We start from the raw sequence: 14614 nt of genomic DNA, 5'->3' as shown, positions 1-14614 counted from the left end.
CCGTCTCAGTTCATCCCGTTGATCGTGGAGATCTGCTGCGGTCTGGTGGAGGACATGGGTCTGGATTACACGGGAATCTACCGAGTCCCAGGGAACAACGCCATGGTGTCGACGCTTCAGGATCAGCTCAACAAGGGATGTGACATAAACCCTACAGAGGAGGTGAGGAAATACGAATATGGATCATTTATGTCATATGCATTGAATGTGTTGTAACTCTGTTTTGTTGTTCATTCTGTACACATGACATTTATTGCATTTCTGTCCATCCTGGGAGAGGGATAAGGTGTCTTCCTTTTCTTTCTCCCCGTTAGAGTTTTTCATGTACCGATGTGATGCTCCTGGGAAAGAGGATGTTGTATGTGTACAGATTGTAAAGCCCTCTGAGGGACATTTGTGATTTGTGATTTTGGGCTATACAAAATAAATTGAATTGAATTGAACCTGTACATTTAATAAACCGTTTAACTGACTGACAGGTTTCGTTATACTTTACTCAACAAAACTGTGTCATTAGATGCAGAAGGTAAAATCCGATGATCGCTGACTCCTCTCTGTTTCTTTTTTCTGTCAACAGAAGTGGCAAGACCTCAATGTTGTCAGCAGTTTACTCAAATCCTTCTTCAGGAAACTTCCAGAGCCGCTCTTCACAAACGGTTTGTCTAAACATGTAACAACAAGCAGTCCACGCATATCTCACACTGCAAATGCATTCATATCAAACCACCGCATTCAAATATTTGATATCTTTACAGACAAGTACAACGACTTCATCGACGCCAACCGGATGGATAGTACATCGGACAGACTAAAGACCATGAAGAAACTGGTACCTATTTGTTTGTATTACTTTGATACTTCTTTGCTTGTGTGTGTGTGTGTGTGTGTGTGTGTGTGTGTGTGTGTGTGTGTGTGTGTGTGTGTGTGTGTGTGTGTGTGTGTGTGTGTGTGTGTGTGTGTGTGTGTGTGTGTGTGTGTGTGTGTGTGTGTGTGTTGGTATTTGTTTGAGGAAAGAAGTTTGGCAGGTTCAACAAGTTTATCAATATTCTAATTATTTTTGTTTCTCTTTCGCAGATCCGAGACCTCCCAGATTATTATTACCACACTCTGAAGTTCCTGGTTGTTCACCTGAAGACTGTAGCAGACAACTCAGATAAAAACAAGGTGCGTGAAGGACAGTTTGTAAATGAAATGGAAACATAATCACGTATCACTGTGACATATTTGGTATTAATGTATTTTGTCTTTGTGCAGATGGAGCCCCGTAACCTGGCTCTGGTGTTCGGGCCGACTCTGGTTCGGACATCTGAAGACAACATGAAAGATATGGTCACACACATGCCCGACCGCTACAAGATAGTGGAGACGCTCATCCAACATGTGAGAGAGGCCACACAGCAAAACACACATCGATTCATATTTCTCCTAATCATTTTCCAAATAAATATTTCTTTCTCTATGTCGTTCTTGTAGTGCAACTGGTTTTTCGCCGAAGAGCAAGACAAGGATGAAAAGGTATGCTTCCCGTATTCTTTCTTGAGACTTGCAAATTGAAAACGTTAATGCACTACGGAGAGTTATTTAAAGATTCAGTTGAGGATGTGCAGTTGCCCTGAAAACTTGCAAGTAATGTGCAGTATTTGACTTAATTATCTGGGAATCTTTTCAAGTTGGTGTAAAATAACTTGTTGTTTGAAGTCATAAAATAATATTTCCTACCACCGAGGGGGATTGCTTCATCTTTTTTTTAAAACAAGTGAACTTGCTTTAAGAGCTCATACTAACACAAGTATTATTTTATATATGTTTGTGCAGCAAACAGAACTTATTTTGTCTTGTTTTAAGATGATGATGGTAAGTCCTAGAAAGTCCCTGAAACAAGGAAAAAAAGGAAACATTTTATTGAGCATTTGTGCTATTTCATAAAACCAATAAGTCACCATGGCATTTGCAACCTTATATTTTACTGATAAAGCAAAACAATTCTAAACATCTTTTCAAAAGCCGTATCTCTAGAATTCACCATTCAAAACATTAGTTTATACATTCATACAGTCTTGCACACTGTATGAATCCCCAGTTTTCAGGGTTTTAACACTTCCAAAGTCACAGTAAATCACAGCCTTTTGTTTGGTGTCTCTTCCGTCCAGACGCCGGTGGATACGCAGGACGTGCAGCCCGCCCCCAACATCGACCACCTGCTGTCCAACATCGGCAGGACCGCTCTGCTCGGGGAGGCCTCAGGTGAGAACGCTGCTCAATGCTCTTAGCAATTCGCCTGCTAGCTCTCACCCAGCCGACTAAAAGCATTCGGGTAGCTGTAATTGCAACACAAAATTGACGGTGCTTTCCATTTCAAGCTGGAAAAAGGGAATTTCCCACGAGTGTATCATACTTTCAATTTCAATACTTTTCAATTTTCATACTTTAAATTTCTAGTGAATGGAGGATAAGAAACAGCTGGCAGACTTTCTGAAGTTAATTAGCAGATCAGAGTCTTAATTCTCAAGAAAAAGAATTCAACAAGTCAGTCAATGAATCCTGTTCCAAAGAACATGTGTTAAGAATCTATAAAACTAAACGATTTAAGATGGGGCTCTTAAAATAATGATCCCAAGTGTTGACTCGACGCCAGATTCCTCGCTTGATTGAGATCCCTCCTCGTAAGTTTGTCCCAATTTAAAGCCAGAATTCCCTCTTTTCCAACAGAAATGGAACGCGCCATAAAAAATAAAAGTCTGTCATCCATTAGTACTCGGAGTGTTTCTGTGTTTTATTAGCGTACCTACACTTCTCTCTATTCTGCTGACCTCTTCCCCCCAACGTTGCTCATCTTTCACTTTCTCTGTACGTTTCTGCATTTCCTTCTCTTAGCTGAGCCTGTGGAGCAGCCACTGCGGTAGGATGGGAACTCCCCTGGCAATACGTGTGTGTGCGTGTGTGTGTGTGTGTGTGTGTGTGTGTGTGTGCAACCGAGTCTGTATATCATATTGTGAAAGTGAAATAATGTGTGTTTGTGTGGGTGAGAGAGGGTGTTAGTGTTGGTGATGGTTGGTGTCTCCATGGTCTCCATTACCCTCCTTAGATTCAGTGTCTCCCTCTCAGTGTCAGACGGAGCTCCCTGTAAGAACATGTCACTTAAGTGTAGCCCGAGTCCGACTAATGAATTAACGGCCTGTCAAAGCTGTTGTATCTGACACCGGAGTGTAAACTGTGGTGTGTCGCTGAGAGAGACGAGTTCCTCACTAGTGGCTCTTGTTGTCGAGCGTTTTGCTCCACTCATCCTACGGGCAATTTCAGTCAGTGTAGACCAATCATCAGGCTCCTCATGCCCCGCTCCAAAGGGACTCTAGATGGCGCCGTTTCTGACATTCTGTTTTTAATGCCCCATGACATCTGAGATATAATCTGAATTTGTTTGTGTGTTGTTCACTGGTGGCCCCCACTTTCACCCTTTCTCCTCGGTTTTTGTATCACATGTGAACTTCCAAACAAAAACCACTAGTTTCCCCAAATGTTGCTTATTTGAGGTCCAAGCCAACATTAAAGCAAGCTGCATGGTGATGTCTGCACGCAAAGAATAGGGCGAGTCCTTTTATATAGGCCAAAATCCAAAGCACACATTGGCCTCAAAGGACTTTACAGTCTCCAGAAGTGACCTTTTTAAAATAAAATCCCTCGGAAATTTAGCAAAACAAGAGAAGATGAGCTTTGATATTTTAACATTAACTGACCGATTCAGATTCTTTCACCTGGCTAGAAATTTGAGCAATATTTCCACTGCTAAAGTTTTGTCATTGATACCATAGCTGTTTCCAGAAATGGTGATTGATGTATATATACATCAATCTTCAAACACATGAGACTTGAGCTCAGTGAAAGGCTGCTTCTCCTCCATCAGCAGGAGCATAACATCAACAACACTGGTGAATTACCTGAGCTGAGCTGCGTTTCGTTAAAACCAAAGACGCTTTAATAAAGATGCATGATATAAAGAGCACAGATGAATCAGAATCAGGATCAGCTTTATTGTTTATGCATACAAGGAATTTGACTCCGGTTTCTTCCGTTCACTAGTACACAGAAAAACCGACGAATAAACAAAAAACAAGGAGATCAAAGAAGAACAAAAGATAAACATTGAACTATTATGTACACATGAAATGCAAAAGTATATATATACCAACATAAAACACAAAAAAATGACAATGAAGGGTGAAAGTTTGTCCCCCATCTAGAAGCGGCACACAAGACAAACTGGATTGATTTTGTCGTTGTTGGTACATGAGAAACAAATCCATCCAGAGCTCTTTAAAAGGCCTCCGACCCGGCCGAGCCTCAGGTTTCTCCAAAGATTTTGATTCTATACTATGTGAAAGCTTTTATCCTGCATCTCTGTGTTTGTGTTGTGAGGGAATGTGTTTCTTTGTATACTGGACTTAAAAATGATTTCTGCCTTCACGCCTCCCAACGCTTCCTTCACTGATTGATGTCATCAGTGTTTTTCTGTGATGTCATCGGTGTGTGCTGTGGTTTCCTAATGCCTCCAACACCAAACCCCGCTTACCCGATCATTGTGTAAATCAGTGTCTTTGTACTGGGGGTCCGTCACGGTCAGAGGGCACAGAGGAAGGCCAGTTCCTTCATATTTAGAAGAAGGAATTACTCTTGTAATTCAATTCTTTTCAATCAGGTAGAGGACACAAGTCTGCTGAAACTTTCAAGTATGTTGTGCTCAAGCCACCACCCCATCAGTGATGTCACAGCGGGTGTTTCCCCCTTTACAGCTGATGGGAAAACACCTTTTGTGACATCACCTTTTTAAAGTGTAGACAGACGTGCAACATGCAGTAGCAGTTTCCTGTGATTTCAAAAAAAAAAAAATAAAAAAAGTGATGATGACACCAGCTGCCTCTGTGTCCTCCACCATGACTGTTCTGGCCTTTTGTTAACTTCAATGGTTCTGACCCGCTGATGTTTTTATTCTCTTCTCCCCAGACTCAACCAACAGTGACTCAGCTAAATCAAAGGTAACATCTCTTTACATGGTACAATGTTACTCTGAATGTACCTATAGTACTCACACACATATTGTCAAACAGCAGTAGTTAAGACATATAAAGTGTAATGTATGAAAGTGTCACAGTAACATTTTTTTTTCCTTTCACAGGGCTCTTGGGGGTCGAGGAAAGACCTTACACCCAAAGACTTCCTGACTCTGTCCATCATGTCGGCTGTTACGGGCCGCAAACGCAGGAAGCGCCACAACGCCCGCCGCGTGGGCAGCAGCACCGATGACGACTCTGAGCACGAGCCAATCAAAGCTGGACATTTAGGGGCAGAGGAGGAAGAGGAGGCAGAGTCGCCCGTGGGAGACACTGCTCCTCGAGCAGTGGGAGAGGAGGACGAGGACGAAGAAGAAGAAGAGGAAGATGAGGAAGTTGTTGAAAGCGGAGTGAAAGAGGAAGTAGAAGAGGAGGCGGTGGCGATTGTTCCCAGTCGGCTGTGCTGTAAAGAGGAGGAGGAGGAGGCAGGAGGAAGGCAGGCGGCCGTGTTGCTGCACGAGGAGGAGGCGCGGGTGGAGGTGAAGGGGCCGCCGTGGAAAGCTCCAGAGGACGCTCGCTCTATCGTTTCTGGTTACTCCACCCTCTCCACGTTGGGTCGTAGCCTGGGGTCAGAGGGCAGGGGGGATGATGCTGACGACGAGAACAGTGAGCTGGTGAGTGAGACGGACAACGAGAGCGGCTTCGCCTCGCGCTCCCTCACCCAGGAGAGACCCGATAAACACCAAACATCGCCCGTGAACACGCAGCCGCCAGCTGCCCCGCGCAGCTTCCTCTACACGCACTACAAACCCCCCGTCCTCTCGCCCACAAACCTGCTCGAACCCCCCACAGCGCTCACGCACACACCGGACTCCGCGGACAGGAGTGACGGAGGGGCGCGGTCCACCACGCCCTCCTCGTCCTCCTTCTCCTCCTCCTCCACCACCCACAGGCTGCACTCGCGGCCTTCCTTCAACTCCCACAAGCTGATCCAGTGCGACACTCTGGCCAGGAAGAAGCTGAAGTCGGAGAAAGGCAAGGCTCGCTCTCTGGAAGTGATGGAGCTGTCCGGGGCCGTGGCCGTGGCCGACGGGGCCGGGTCCGGGTCAGACGGTGCACCCAGACTGAGGAGGGAGACTTCCAGAACCAACCCCTCCTCAGGCAGCAGCCAGGAGAGCCTGCGCCCGGCCCGGCCCAAGACCTCCCTGCCACCCAGCGAGGCCGCCTCCTTCACCCCGGCCGGCCCCGGCGGCAGGTCTCTAGCGGAGCAGGTCCGCGCTCGTCTGCTGGGCTCGGCCGACGACCTGCGCATTGTGGGACTGCGTAAACCGCTGTCACCGGAGACGCGGAGGAAGAGACGGGCCTGGCGCAGACACACCGTGGTGGCCTCCCCGACCGAGATCACCGACAAGAGACCCCCACTGACCGTCAGTGACTTCCCCCTGTCTCCCATCACTCAAAACCAGGTCAAAACACCAGGGCTGCCTCGGGATGCAGACGGGCTCGAACAAGGACCGGCTACACGTCAAGCACCCACCTCTAGATTCCACCAGTACCTGTGAGCCCCGGCCAGCTGACCCCACACATCACTCCAGGGGAAACCAGGCTTCTGTGCCGGGGGTCAAGGGTCAGGGTTGGTTGCCAGGTGTATCACCGTGTGCCACTGACCAGGTCTTTAAAAGCAGCCCACCCCTTTTTCTTTTTTGATAAGCTCCATTTGCATGGCAAGGGGCTTTCCAGTGTTGCCAAAGCTTTTTTCTTTTCTTTTTTTTTTCCAAAAATGTGTGCTTTTATAGAAATAATACAGAGACACAAACAGACCTCATCACAATCAAAGTCACAGCCAAGAATTCTCATTTGAGTGATAACCCGAGCATCCTTCCCGTCTTCTCTGCCTTCCTTCTCACAGACAGAATAAATGAAAGAGTTGAATTCCTACAAGTGACCAGGGCCGGATGCTGAACATGCACCGTCACTCTGGTTCTTGAGAGAATGGTGCTTCTTTATCAAAGTGGGGTTTAGCGGTAACTATGACAACAATTCTCTGAACCTATTTCAGTGAGCCAGAAGAGACAGTCAACGCCACGCAGACACTTCTCATTACAAAAAAAGTTATTGGTCAGTTTAAAACTCTCAACTGATTTTTCACATCAGTCTTTCTATTGTGTTCCTCCTCAGACCACAGACACTGTAATCGCTCATTTATACTCCAAACAATAGACACAGTAATCTCCAAACACACACGCATACATTCGTCTCTCTCTCTCTACTTGTTAATAATGTTCATGTGTGTGTTTGCGCAACAATATTTGTGATCATGTCTGAGCGTGCAGGTGTTTGTGTCGAACAATTTTTGTAACATTTGTACAAAGCCTTGTTAAGTTAACCTTGTAAATATAAATATTATGTTATCATATTTGTTTTTACTTTTTTTAGTTCCTTTTTTTATGGTTTACAAAAGTGCGTACAAGTGCACAAGTCATTTCTTTCAAGATGTTACTTGAAATGTTTCCCTTAATATATTCTTTTTTTTTGTTTTATATTCAATATATATATATTATATATATTTTGTATTAAAGTTAAAAAAAAGTACTTTTATTGTTATTTCATCTGGGTGTACCTGTTCACAGGAGACAAGATAAACATGACTAAACCTGCTAATTATTTCCTCATAGATGGCCTTCCTCTTCGATTCTCAGCACTGTGCAGAAAACCTTTATCTCATGAGATATAGTCTTATAAATAAGTATCTCTGGTGATTGTACTTCCAACAATGTTGCATCAACGTGTACACAAATCATCTTACAACGACATGTAGCAAGAGAAGAAATCTGGTAGTCATAACAGTATATTGGGCAGTTTGCAGGCAGCACAGCGCCACACTGTGACGGCTGAACTTGTTTGTTTTGTGGTTCATGTCTGGGTTTACTGAGCAATTCCTCTACAGATCTGCTCATATTTACTGAGCTCAAGTCGAAGAATGTTCCTTCTTGTAAAAGAGAAGCCTGGAGGGGTTTAACAGACTGTTAGAATTATTGTGTAGCGCATACAAACGGACACATTTTCACCTCAGTTGGCGGTGATCTTCATGTGTTTTCATCCCATCCCCTCCGAGAGTTCGTCTGTCTGCACGTTTATTACCTTAGGGGTTTACATGAGGAAGACTTTTCCATAAGGTCAGGCTCTAATAAATCCTACCTGACTGGGGAAATGGTACATTAGAGCGAACAAAATACACAATGAATCTATTGTTCTCAGCTCTCGTCTTGATTTGCCATCACAAAATAACACAAACAGGAGGTGTGACTTCCTCAGTCATGACACTTATTTTCATCTGACCAAATAACCCCGTGAAAAATAATAATAATAATAATAAATGATAAGTTATAGTATTGTCTTACCTCAAGATTTTTTTTTCTACAAGTGCCTGATTTCTGGAATGTGTTTTTGTTCTGCAGTGCCATGGTCGGTTCTTATCTTTCCGTTTCCTTTTGTTGTTTCTGGGTCTCGGCCCTTCTCTCCTGTGGTTGATGGTATAACTAAGGCACTGACCCAAAGATGTGTACATTTAATACAAGCGGTCTAACTAAGAAAAAAAAAAAGATGTGAAAAGCACACTTTAAGCCAAGGACATGTCTATGCACTCTCTTTGCCTTTTAACACAGGCATTAACAGCTATTACCGACGCTGCTACGAGGCATAGTACTCTCTCAGCTGCTTTTCTGAACATCTCTCTCTGCCTAGTGATCCACAGTGTGTGAATATGGTACATCTAACAAGCCCTACTCTAAACCGGCATTAGGTCATGTCAGACCTCATCCAATTTCTCACAGATGAACTAACAACCTATGACTTCATCAAAAAGGAAAACTCAACAAGTTGGGCGTGCTGTCTGAAATTTGATTCTTACCTTATGTTTCATTGTTGTATTTTTAAAAGTCTTTTTGTACATACTTTCTTAATATGTAACATATTGTATTGTGTACATTTGGAATTGCTTTTTGGAGTATAACTAATATGAAAAATGACTGGACTTAAAGGTCGTCCGCCTGAAACCATTTCCCTCATGGATGTGTGCTTTAAAGCAAGGTTATATGATGTAAATAAACAGAACTATGTTTAAAACGAATTTCTCACCTGTGTTTGTTTTTAAGAGAGCTTAGGATTGTGCAAACTTCTGCAGGGGAGGATGAGGCTCATGTTTACCGGCAGACACTTAAAACAGGAGCTGAATGGCGCCATCTAGTGGGTGCAGAGGAACACTGCCTCCTCACGGGGAGAACGGCACAGGGGGCACTGCGCGTGAAGGAAACTTCATCTCAACTACACACAAAGCACAACTGAGACTTTGTGTTTTTAACTAACACGAATAATTGAATATTCATGTTAACTGTGATCATTAGCTGTAATTCTGGTAATCTACTGAAAAATATGATAATTCTAGAAATATAGAGCTTTAATAAACACCATTTTCAGCAGAGTATTTGACTATTGAGATCACCAGCTCTGCTCTCGTGAACACAATTTGTTTCAAAGTAGTGGGGGAAAAAACAAAACTATTTAGCATTTCCTCTTGCATCTTCCTCGCCTGATTAAACTGGGAGTGGGTTAACCTTCATAAAGAGCATCTCCATCATATCCCATCCCCCCTCCTCCAGTCCGGGTATTCTTCCTCTTCGGAGCCCGCTGATGTCTGTCTGTCTGTCTGGTCCGTCGCAGGGTCTTCACGAGACGAAGCTTACTGACTGTTTGTAACTAAAGCCAGCACGGTTTCACTCTGCTGCTTTTATTAACCGCTTCCTGTAGTTTTAGAGCAGGCTTTTTTTTTTTTTTTTTTTTTTTTTTTTTTTTTTTTTTAACAACACATGACAACAGAATTTCAAATATTTTTTATTTGAACTTATTGTTAACACACAACTGTTAAAATATTCACTCCGGAATTGACTTCTGCAAAAACAGTCTTTGAAAGCTGACCCCCAATTAGCTGTAATTTTGTTATTTCGGTTTTGAGGAAATTGCAACATTACATGTTTATTTTAAATTCAAAGTACGGAACAGTAGATTAGTTGATCCGGGAAACGAACAAAATATTATCGTGTTGTCAAATACTTTCTCTTTATAAAAAAAAAAAAAAGAATCTCGTTTCTTTTTGGGAAATATTTACATTTCTTCTTGGAAAAAAGGAAAATTGAACAGGACACCCTTACAGTCCAAATAGAAAAGAAACGGCAAGTATTGCATTGCAATGCGGGGACGTGTCGTCCAGATGACAAACTGATTACAGAAAACTGATTTTTTTTTTTTAACGCAGCAGTCCCATATTTTACCTTTTTGAAAAGCCCCCCCCCACCCACACCCCCCACGTGACCTGCGTCCTTTAATTGGTCGCCACCTGGCCCCTGTCACTGCCGGGCCGGCTCTGCAGGAGCAGCTCCGTGTTCTGGGCCCTCAGTCTCTCCATCTCCCGCTCCAGCTCCCGGAGCCGGACCAGGGAGCTCTCCACGGTCAGACCCCCGGGCTCCACGGCGCGCCTCAGCCGGTTGTTCTCCTCCTCCAGCCGGGACATGCACTTCTCCAGCTCCAGGTACTCCTGCACCAGCTCCTGCTTGGTCATATTCTGCAGGCTCTCGACGTGGTACATCTCGTAGGTCTCGGAAAAGTCTCTCTGGAGAAACTCCCCGCCTGCGTTGCCGGGTCTCCCGATGCCGTCGCTGCCTCCCCCGCTGCCGGGATCCTCGTCCTCCTCCTCGTTGTTGTTGTCCAAAACCTCCTCTTCGCTGCCGGTGTCCTCCGCGCGGCTGCCCACCCCCGAGGGTCGCCTGACCCCGGCCTCGGTGTTCAGGTCGGGCTCCTCCCGGTCGTGCTCGTCCATGAGGAACTGTGTGGTGTTGTAGGGGGCCACGGGGAGCCCCTTGGCGAACATCTCCTCCCTCAGCCGGGACGCCCGGGCCGTCTCCTTCTCCTCCAGAGCCTTCCTCTCGTCCCAGCTCAGCTTGTAGTACGGCTTCCAGCTGCGCTTCTTCTTGGAGGTCCTGCGCCGGTGCCGCTTCTTGCCCAGACGCGCGTCCAAGCCGGTGTCGGAGTCGATGTGACTGTCCTCCTGCTGCAGGGTCTCCTCCAGCGGGTTGTGCTCTCCGTCCCCCGCCGCCTGGACGTCAGCCTTCATCTGGGGCCGGGCTGCGATGGGGCACACCCCCCTCTGTCCGCCTCTCCGCTGCCACAACTTGTCTGTGTTGATGTCCCCGCAGCTCTCCGCCCGCTGCCGCTGCTTCTGCGCCCTCTGTCGCCCCCTGCTGCCGTTCTCCGGTCGGCCTCGGTTTCTGGCTGGGAGATGCTCCAACGCGTCTCCGCTGCTCCCACCTGATGGGCTGCCCGACGTGTTCAGGTGACGGGTCCGCTCCGCCGGCTCTGCCATCCCGATGTCCCGCTCCGACGGCCCCTTCTCAGCACATTCTACACACGGGGCTCTTGTTCTCAGAATTGAGCTTCAAAAGTTCGTTAAAATGCGTTAAACTGGTTTAAACTAAATGTAGGTATTCTAGGAATCCCTAAAGAAAGTTTGAGTTTGAAAACAAACACTCGTTCACAGGTTAAAAAGTAAACTTGTGAGGAGTAAACACTTGTTACTCCTCAAAGGGTTTGTCAGAGCAACTGTCGCTAACTACCATTAACTGTTTCGCTGCTGTCAGAACTATCGTTCACCCGGAGACGACGTTTCGCCGTCACAACAGTGTCCAGTGTGCTACTCAAGAAGAGGGAGCTCGTGTTTATATAGCGGCTCCGCCTCTAGCCGTGCGGATGCAGCCGTTCGTAACCCGCGGTGCATTGTGGGACATGTGGTTCGATTTCAATGAAGCGCAGTCGGACGCCGCCACAGCGAACCACATAGTCCACAAGTCCCCCGTAAGTGATGTACATTTCAACCAATCAAATGGTAGATACTCGGGCGCGATACGATCCATCCCCCTCGTAGTTGATTGGACAAGAGGATATCTTTGCTGTTGCTAAGCTTCAAGTATTTTCTGATTGGACAGTCCAGTAGTCACTCAAAAGTACGTAATCCACACCAAGAAAGCAGTCCGGAGCATTATGTGGACGAGCCCATCTGCGAATAAAGGGGGCAAGGAGAAAAGTTACGAAATTAAAGTTAATTTAATTACCGTCGAACGACATCATATGACAACTGGAACCAATAAGCACACTTAATACGTAGGATCCACGGGGCTTACTTTCCTTTGCAGAGCACGCAGTCTAACGCTGAATTAGTAATACAGTGAAAACCCTCCTCCATTTTATGCAAAATGCAGAAAACCTCTTACGGAAACTAGTCCGTGTTAAATGTTCACACTGAAATATACCCACAAACAGCTTAAAATCAAAATGCAATTATCTGTCATGTTTAGTGGCATTAACATGCGTCACCGTGGTGACAGTCGGATCATTAAACGTGTCGGAGTGAATATCCTGTGTGTGGTGCGGAGTGATACACTGTGGGACGGGGGCTCGGGTGAACTCTGGAATCGGCGTAAACAAACGACATTTATTGTCAAGCTGCCGCTACGAGCACAGCTCCGAGCCCCTCGTTATTAAAGGGTGGGTCAGGCGGTCTCACACTTCCTCAATAATCCTGTTACCAGTGGACGGAGTGGTGTAGATCAGTTTTGAGTGTTTCTGCGCAGCCCACGTTCTAGAATGCAGTGTTAGATTGACACTCTGTAGTCGTGGTAACAGCTAAGGGTATGCTAGCTAGCTGAACGTTAACGTCGGTTAGCGCATGAGAACTACGTTGTGTCTCTCCCAAACTAAACAATGCATTGATTCATAAAGTGTGTAGCTACACGCACTCACGCTGCAGCCAAAATAAACGTGTAGACGGGAGCACGACGGTGTTGCAAATCAAGTTGTTTCTGTCCAGGGCTAAGCTAGTAACGCCATACTGTACATAAAGCCAAGGTATCAAACGTGTGTGCTAACGTTAATGTATTAGTTAACCAGGTGCAATCAAAGTGTGTATTTGTCGACAAAAGCTACAGCGAGCACGCAACGAAGTAAATAAATAACAAGACAACTAACTAGCTACAGAGGTTGCTAACGTTAGCCATTTGCTAACTAGGCCAATGTGTTTATACTGGGGCAGCGTAGTTGCTGGAACGTAATGTTACCCGAAAGATTTACTAAATAATTACGAGTGATGGTGATGTTCTCTCGGATCAGTATGTACCACAGTCTGTAAATGTGTGTCATCAGGTTATAAGTAGTGCTTATTTAAAAAAAAAAACACGGTATTAATCCGTGAACTGGAAGTCTCGATGAACTACTTTAGTTTCAGGAAGTAGACGGTCCCCGATCGTGCAAGGCAGCACAGAAGCTTTCCTTTAGTTTACTGATGTTTAGCCAGCTTTAGTTGAGTTTTACACGCTGAGCTAACACTTTACTCATACATTTTCCATAACTTTTATTATAACTGTTCTCGACTTCTGTTGAATTTAATTATTGTTTAATAAAGCAATAAATTATAACCTAGTTATAGGCTATCTTAATAATATCTTAATATTGTTTTGGGATTAATCTGTTCCTATTGCACATTTCCCATTCACATACTAGTAGATTTGCACAGTTAATGTCCCACTGTGTATAATTGCTAGTCAATACACTGACTTCATCTTTAACTGTGCATGTGTCACTATACCATGCACACCCACAGGCCTACACTCTTTAGTTTCCACAAACCAATTGTATTAATGTATGAAATGCGTAAATCAGTCCTCGTATGATGGGTCTCCTAACACTGCTTGCAAACACAGAGAATCCAATGGCTACAAACAACACAGGCCTACTGTTTCTACTAATAGAATCAGGCAGAGTTACAGCTCTGGCATATAAGCAAGCAGAGCTGGAAATCCTTTGAGGAAGACGTGATATGTTCCAGTTAATATAAAGCCTAATGACAATGGAGATTGAGAAATCATACAAAGGGTCCCCATATTCTCAAATCAAGGGGCGGTGGAGCTACAGAACCAGAGCTGCTCCTCCATATATCACAGCTTGTGAGGATTAGCAGGCATGACTTAATCTCTCACCCTGTCTAACATGGTTGTTGCTGCAATTGAGAGGGGATGAAAGATACAAATTGTTTTAGGCTACACACATGGCCTTGGAGTATACATTTAAGCAATGGCTGATATCCATCTGAGTACAGGGGGGGCTGGGTTTTTTCTTAAATTTCCATGAAGACATTTGTTGCACTGGATACATCATCTGCAATAACTGACTGACTGAGTGAGAGAAACATGTCATTTTAAGTGACTCCCACCGACCGAACCTGCTTGTTTGTGTACGTATGTGTGTGAGCTTGTGGATTTCTGCGGATCAGGGAAAATTATATTTTGTGTTCTTCCTGACAGGACCAGTTTCAGACCACCCAGCTGAGCTCTGTCCCTCTCTGCTCTCTGTTATAACTCCATTACTAAGACTTGATTAAGTTTCCAGCCACTGCTCTGTTACTGTGGGCACGTCTCCATGCAGTTACACAAAATAATCAAGTCTAGGTTTAATATTTTTATACAGCA

At 45.0% G+C, this 14614-nt stretch overlaps 2 protein-coding genes across 2 annotated transcripts in view; one reads left to right on the top strand and one right to left on the bottom strand.

Annotated features, from left to right (window-relative positions):
• Positions 1-9158, top strand: part of arhgap23a (Rho GTPase activating protein 23a) — a 67306-nt gene extending 58148 nt beyond the window's left edge. Inside the window, 9 exon segments of the mRNA XM_054607431.1 lie at positions 10-162; positions 578-656; positions 756-829; positions 1075-1164; positions 1255-1380; positions 1474-1515; positions 2151-2244; positions 4999-5030; positions 5171-9158. Coding sequence (XP_054463406.1) covers positions 10-162; positions 578-656; positions 756-829; positions 1075-1164; positions 1255-1380; positions 1474-1515; positions 2151-2244; positions 4999-5030; positions 5171-6607 — 2127 coding nt within the window. The 3' untranslated portion in view covers positions 6608-9158.
• Positions 9159-9922: 764 nt separating this feature from the next.
• On the bottom strand, positions 9923-11768 carry hexim1 (HEXIM P-TEFb complex subunit 1). Its single transcript, XM_054607958.1, has one exon. It carries the CDS (start codon positions 11458-11460, stop codon positions 10423-10425), a length of 1038 nt encoding a protein of 345 aa, XP_054463933.1. The 5' UTR covers positions 11461-11768; the 3' UTR covers positions 9923-10422.
• Positions 11769-14614: the final 2846 nt, after the last annotated feature.

The sequence above is a fragment of the Anoplopoma fimbria genome, chromosome 11, assembly GCF_027596085.1.
Source record: "Anoplopoma fimbria isolate UVic2021 breed Golden Eagle Sablefish chromosome 11, Afim_UVic_2022, whole genome shotgun sequence".
Lineage (NCBI taxonomy): Eukaryota > Metazoa > Chordata > Actinopteri > Perciformes > Anoplopomatidae > Anoplopoma > Anoplopoma fimbria.
This window is presented reverse-complemented; position numbering and strand designations above follow the sequence as displayed.

Coding starts and splice junctions, on each gene's coding strand:
- hexim1 (XM_054607958.1), bottom strand. CDS start 11,460: ATGGCAGAGCCGGCGGAGCGGACCCGTCACCTGAACACGTCGGGCAGC.